At 39.8% G+C, this 7,468-nt stretch overlaps 1 protein-coding gene across 1 annotated transcript; it reads right to left on the minus strand.

Annotated features, from left to right (window-relative positions):
• Window positions 1–4,729: 4,729 nt before the first annotated feature.
• On the minus strand, window positions 4,730–7,137 carry LOC148025577 (uncharacterized). The gene is made up of 3 exons (XM_087692104.1): window positions 7,012–7,137; window positions 6,460–6,755; window positions 4,730–5,353 (listed from the first exon to the last, which is right to left on the minus strand). The coding sequence occupies exons 2-3, from the start codon at window positions 6,753–6,755 to the stop codon at window positions 4,759–4,761; spliced, it is 891 nt and encodes a 296-aa protein (XP_087548230.1). The 5' UTR covers window positions 7,012–7,137; the 3' UTR covers window positions 4,730–4,758.
• Window positions 7,138–7,468: the final 331 nt, after the last annotated feature.

A 7,468-nucleotide genomic window follows, 5' to 3' on the forward strand; every position in this document is an offset into this window, starting at 1 on the left:
GTGCTTGAGAGGACATAACAATGAATCTACAAGGTGTTGGGCTATTTTGTACAACAAAGAAAAAAAAATTCCAAAATATTCTGATTTAATTCTAAAGTAGAGTATGATAGCTTATATCAAAGAGCTATTCGTTAGCTTTTTTTTGAACCAAAAAATCCTCATTATGATATTGAGGTGAAAAGTTATAGCCATTTTTGTGATAGGAGATATACTTGGATTGCATGTTGATAGTAAGTAGAAATGGCTAGAAATAAGGGAAAAAAACAAAGCCAGTGACGATATTCAGGAAAAAATCAAAGGTGTGAAGCAATACTTGAGCAATATCATGACAAAGAGGAATTACATGAATACGGTGCATATACATACTAAATGCCACACTTTGTTAGCATATTCCATCATATATAATGATCTTATTTCAAAGTTAGATCAAGTGGTTCTGTTATAGAATCCGAGATACACCCTCGACTTTCTTATATACTTAAAATATATATGGCGAATATTATGTTGGCACATAGGGAGAATAGATGAGAGAAAAGAAAGATGTAGAGAGAGAGGTAGAGAAATTGGCAACACACTAGGGACTGGAAGATGGCCCAGTCCCCCCCCCTTGTGGAGTTATATTATTGCCAAGGAGCAAGCTCCTCCATTACACATAAGCTAGTTCTTACTTGAAGATCTTGGAAACAAGATTACGGTTCCTTGCATGGTATACAACCGGCTAACACTTGCACAACTTGGAAGTTGGCACCTTTTGATCCTTCTTGAGTCTCCTTCTCTCCTACACAATATGTGTAGGGCTTTGCTCTTGGCACTTGATTTCAGCAGAGCTTCCGCAGCACTTGCACCTTCTCTTCTCCTCTTGGAACTTGATTTCAGCAGAGCTTCCATAGCACTTGCTCCTTCTCTTCTCCTCTTGGATACATGCAAAGTGATGCTTCCTTCACCTCTCCCTTACACCGAAGGAGAGCCTCCTCTTTTATAGGCTTTCAAGAGCTTCTCTTCTTGGAGAGAGAGTTGAGTTGATCTTCATGTAAGATGTGGTTGTTCCACTCTGCAGTACTAATTTCGAGATATCTCTTTGTGCGTTGTTTGGATGAAAAAATGTCCAACACAAAATTTGTAGATCTCGGTGTTTCTGATAACCCTAGCGGGCCATTTTTAGAGATCGTTTTTCTATTGCAAGATATTTTAAAAATGAATTTTTCAAAAAACAACTTTTTAAACTGTACGCTTAACTTGTGGTCCATGCAACCACCTTGAGTCATAGATAAGAAGAGTTCATTAGATTTCCTTGGGCCTCAACCTTAAGATTGAATTCCACGCAAAAGCTTGTGTCATTTTAGACTTTAGAAAGAGAAAATCACTTCTCTCCTCACTTGCAGAGGATCACGTCTCTCGTCTTTCTTAGTGAGAGAATTCCCTCTCTTGTCTTTCTTAATGAAAGAAAAGACGGCCTTAAACCTTGACTTGTAGGGGAGAGGATGACCCCAAATGAATTGCAATGCTCATTACACATAAGTAAACATTCCCAGGCATGGATGCACACATAAATACATATACACAATGCTAATGCACTTCCTCTTCTTAGAACTCAATCCATCTTCATTTATGTGTAACTCCTTGGTTCTTGTGTACACTCTTACACTTGGCAGACACTTCTTTTCCCCTTCATAACTTGTACTGCCTGTACCAGATATCCCTGTCACAGTGCTCTGATCACCTCATTAAGTGATGCACTATGAATATTAGTCTCTAAATTGTCTCTTGGCCATGCTAGATCATCAACACTTAAAGAAAAGTGAGTCATTAATTTATTGACATGAATTTATTAAATAGAGAATGCGTAATAAGCAATCAATTTAGTGACAAGTTGAGTAGATAGTTTAATCAGATGACCAAATCAAGAAAGAAAATTCAAAGATCACAAGGTCATTCTTGGGGTAGCACAAATGCCTAGATTAGGTCGTCTCTCATTAACCACATTCATTATGTGCATTAATATTCCATCTTCAAATCACATATTAAGAGTAACTCCATGGCACACCATCATCCTAGAAAACACACTAGCTAGGTCTTGAGATGACTTGACACACCATCACAAAGTACAATAATCATTCCAAGCCTTACGACATGACCAACAATCCATACACGTAGCTTGGCTCACTACAAAAGATAACCCCCTAATCTCCATAAAGACACTAAATGCAAATCTTATCTATCTTATGGACGATGGTCCACCATACAATGCCACCTTGCTCTTCCTCGATTCTCAAGCTGAGGTTGATAATAATATTTCACTTCACGCTAATTTTAGGATCACCCATTAGCACTCAAAACCTCAGTGATAACTCATAGTGGAAATGCCAATATTGCCCATCATACATATAGTAAATAAACCTTGTATATGATATTTTTACTTTATTGCTGAACGTAGTCTCGTCCAAACCTTTATTTGCCATCTTTACCCTACCTAAGGAGAGTTTTTTCCCCCTTATTTAGTGTAGATAGAGTTTGCAAGAAAATGGGGGATATCTAGTACAGCCAAGTCATGTGGCGCAAATGACACTGACTATTTTGGAACTTCTATAGAAGTGGCTGATGGAGTGAGGCACAATGGGACTCTTACAAATGCCCAAACTCTCTCCCAAAAAGAATTTTAAGTTTGGAATAAGTTGGAGGGAGTAGAAGATTAATGGGACTTGTGCAAACCTCAAGGTCTGATGCCATGAAAGCTTGAAGTGAAGCTCTTATTTTCGGGTCTCCCAAAAAGACTTAAAAGTTTGGAATAAGTTGGAGGGAGTAGAAGATTAATGGGACTTGTGCAAACCTCAAGGTCTGGCTGCCATGAAAACTTGAAGTGAAGCTCTTCTTTTCCGGTCTAAAAGAGTGATGAAAAAGCTCCTTGAGCAATACTTTTTTGATTCAATTATATCTAGCTTTTACAATCAATGGATTCCTTTTTTTTAGAGAATCATGATACAAAATTTTTGGATGTTAGATGTACGTACATTGGTAAATGAGTTATGCAAGAATATTCAATGGATATAGCTAGAAAGGTGGCAGGGCTGCATGCCCTACCACTTAATTTTTTCTCCCTCTGTAACCTTCACTATTTGCATAAAAAATCTCTGTATGTCACTATATGCATCGCTATATAGGTTACTATTTGAATTGCTAATTCTAATTAGCAACGCAAATAACAACACAAATAATGAGCATATAGCGATGCATATAGTGAGGGATCTATTGTGTATTAGTGTCACGAATAGTGATGACAGAGACAAATTTTTCCATGAATAATTTCATCGCTTTAAACTTTAGTATTGGGTTTATATGTTGTAATTCAAAGCTCCCCTAGAACATAAGATTAGAATCCAAGAAACATCAATAGTCGACTTTCATGCAAACTATCATGCAAACCAATTGAAGAAGCCAACACAAGAAGTAGAACAAGAGTTTATAACACATTGAAACGTGAATTTCAAGAGCAAGGGATCATAACACATTGAAACATGGTGTTTAAAAATATGGGATAACTTATTCAAGAGACCATTTCTAGTACTCGAGTTAAAAGACCAGTTTGTCAACAAGATTATAACTACATTCAACCTTGTACAAAAGGATGCAACTAGATGGCCATCAAAGTTTTATAATACAAAGGTATCCAAGAGAGCCTTTGTAGTACTTGAAAGAGTTAAAAGACATGGGTTAAACAAGTTTGACTACATTCAACCTTCTAGAAAAGGATACAAATAGATGGCCATCAAAGTCATTGGGAGAAATGGAAACATGGTGTCTTAAAAGTACAAAATACCTTATCGAAGAGAGCATTTTTAGTATTTAGTTAAAAGACATGGGTTGAACAAGTTTATAACTACATTTAATCTTCCATAAAAAGATACAAATATGTGAGGGCTTGGTCGTCAAAGCTTTACTTTCTTTGTACATTAATTGTAGCACTGGGAGCAAGTAACTACATTCAACATTCTACAAAAGGATGCAAGTAGGTAGGTAGGCACTTGGCAATCACACACCTACTTGCCATCAAACGTATATACATTCTATGTTAACTAGTGTATTCTACGTACACTAGTGTAGTGCATTAGTGTATGAGAGTGAGCAATTCCCAAACTCTTGCTAACATGAACCTTTAGCTATTTCCAAATAGATATGGTGTATATTAGTGTTGTAAAGTGATTGCCCAACTCTTGCTAATCTAGTGCGTGGAGTGACTCCCCAAGTGTGGCTTACATAAACATTTAGCTATACCTACATAGATGTGAGCACAAGATTCATGTGGTGTCGTGGTTCTTGGTAAAAGATACAAACCCTTTACATTAGAAAAAACCTTTAGTAAGGATTTTCGCATCAACATGTATTTACCATTGTTTCAACTAAAATTTGTATTTACAATTGTTTCAACTAAAATTTGTAAAACTCTAGGTTTTAATAAACCTTTAAACTTTGAAAGCGATCTTCAAATTATTACATTTCACGTTACATTAAGACTTTGGTTTCTCACCTGGAGGATCAAAGAGACTCAGCGCATATTAAGGGACGAGGGTTTATTGCTAAAAAATGTTAGTTACTGGAGAATAAGCGCATGTTAAGGGACGAGGGTTTAGTGCTCAAACATGTTAGTTACTGGAGAATTAGTGAGAAGCTGTTGCCGTATTTAAAACCTTCAGCTGGTAACACGAAATAATCACATGAGAGTGGAGATTATAAAAGCAGGCTTTTCAGATGGAGAGAGGATGATCATGAAAGCACGTTGATTATACACAAGAGGCTATAATAATACGGGGAGAGGATGATAAAAAGAGCATGAAGGTGCAGGTGCATGGACCTGCTGATCGAGCTGATACACAAAGCGGCTATATACGGAGAGAGAATGGGTATGGTATGCTCGCAATCAGACGTGGGAGCTGGAAGGTCGAGTAGTACTGAGGCATGGTGTTTTTCAGTTGACTGGGACGTAGTCGGGAGGGACGGGCGTGCCAGGGTGGGGACGGCGACTGCCGGGTGGCACGAGGCGGGTCGATCATCGCCCGGCAGGCGAGGGGGCTGGAAGAAGACATCCCGGTTGAGCCTCCTGACCGTCTCCGGGGAGTACTGCGTCGCCCCGCTCATCTTCCTGTAAGGGCTCGTCTCGTGGAACTCCCGCGCCTGCCGGTACGTCCCCTCCGGATCCACCATCTCCGGCGGCTCCCCCTGCCGCCGCTTCCTCTTGTCCACCACCACGTTCGGATGCAGCCTCAGCTCCCTGTAGAACGTGTTCAGCCCCAGCGCAATCGCGAATGCCACCATGAATATCAGCGGGTACAGCGGCACAGATTCCTTCGAAAAGAAGCGTCTGCACTCACCCAAATATCACCATGAATATCAGTGGGCACAGTTGGTGGTTCATTAACCCAACCAGCCATTTTCATTAGTCAAATATGTAACACTTATCACGTAACATGCCCAGACTCGATATAAGCTTACAAGAAAGCATCAATCATTCGATCACATGAACGCATGCTGGTTTGCTTGGGAATAATATATTTTTGAAAGTTTGAAAAAGCAAGGCAAACCTTTATATCAGCATGCCCTTAGTAGCAATGCTTACTGCTTATTCCGGCTTCTAAGATGCTCCCCATACCTTTCGAAACCAATTTCTTAAAGCTCGAAGAACAAGCAAAGCAAACCATTACCTACACATGTCCTCGAGGTACTGCCCATCCCTTGGATTGGATGCCTGCTTCAACATGTACACAAGTACATATTCAACACATACACAAGCACATATTATATAATTGGTTCTTAATTTTTCCTAAAAGAGGATGAATGGAAAGGCATTTGATAAGGTTAATCATCCGAAAGATGGCGAAGCTGCTACTCCCATATTATTTAGGGTTCTTAATTTCTCCTAAAAGAGGATGATCAAAACGCATTTGCTGCGCCTTTATACTTCCAAAGATTGGACTAGATGCCATTTCCTGAACCCTTCTTATTACTAAACCCTAATACATATTACTAACATATATATAATAGAAGGAAAGATGACATTGCCGAAAAAGAAAGTCTCTGTGGATAGCGGTCAACAATATTCATCCTATCAGTTGGTATACTATAAGCAACTGTAGGTTTCAGATATATATGTTGTAACTGCATTCATAGCTGTGAAAGCAATCTGCCACGATAACTCCAAACTGAATTGAATTGTGATCACAGTTTAAAAAACATACATGATAGCTGTTAAAACAAGGTTTCACTACAACTTCAAAAACAAATTGCCACAGTTATTAAATGGATCCTTAGATGTGGAAACAATGTTTCCTTATAGCTTCAAAAGAGATTGTCACAGCGTCAAGTGTGATGAAGATTAAATCTCAAACTGATGAACCACATCAAGCTAGCTAGCCAGAGAGAGAGAGAGAGAGAGAGAGAGAGAGAGAGAGAGAGAGAGAGAGAGATTGCCCGGTGAATCGTCGCCGCATGTGCAAGTACTCGCCAGGCCCCGGAGAGACGCCAGGCGGTATGGGTGACAACCCTAGTTTCTCCATCTCCTCCTTGTTGAGGAGATGGGGATCTGGTACTGCTCCAAGTTCATCGATAGTCCTCGTCCCTGCAGACGACAGAACCCTCTGGCTCACAGCCGCAAATGGAACCACCCCTGCCTCAGTCATCCTCGAGTTAAAATTGTATCGGCCGCAATCATGCAATATGAGCGATGGCCTCCTCTGCATCAGCCACTGCCGTGCCATCACCCTCATCTGTAATCACGATATGCAATATGCTTAAGTGTCAATATTTGGGATTTAATCATGCGCAGGACTAATCTCAAATCACAATATGCAATATGCAGAATAGTTGTTTCCAATATTGATATGCAGGACTAATCTTAGATCATATGCCTGCAGCATACGCATTATTTATCTCTTCTTTCATAGTTCCCCTTGCAGTCCTAAATATGCTTTTCTAATATTTGTGTAGAACATGGAAATACAGAATGGATCTCAGGTCATGTACATGGCATATCCTTGTGAAATTATTTATATTGATATGTCATTCCTGTGCAGAAATGATGGTCAGATCCCGCAGCAGAAATATAAAGGAGACGGGTGTTCTAATGGCGTTTAATCAAATGAGTTTTCCAACCTGAGCAAAAGCCATAGTAAGATGCTGGGCCTTGGAGAGAAGCTGAAAGTAGGATTATATCATGGCGGCTAGAACGGACAGGTGGCGTCCCTTGGAATGTCCAGCGCCTTCTTCCTTAAGCCTTCCCCATTTGGATTGGGAGCCACATTCTAGACGCCCTTAACCCCCTCTAAGGCTCTAACCCTTACCTTGGGTTGTTGTCTTCCAGCCTCACCACGTACCCTAACGGGTGTAGTCTCGAGCCTAATTAGTGTTCGCGGAAACATTTTTCGAAAGCGGATACAAAAACATTCAACCTTCACAATTTGTCTGGAGTTTCTTAAGATTT

Source organism: Lygodium microphyllum, chromosome 14, assembly GCF_053477565.2.
Source record: "Lygodium microphyllum isolate KBCC chromosome 14, Lygodium_microphyllum_v1.1.10, whole genome shotgun sequence".
Classification (NCBI taxonomy): domain Eukaryota; kingdom Viridiplantae; phylum Streptophyta; class Polypodiopsida; order Schizaeales; family Lygodiaceae; genus Lygodium; species Lygodium microphyllum.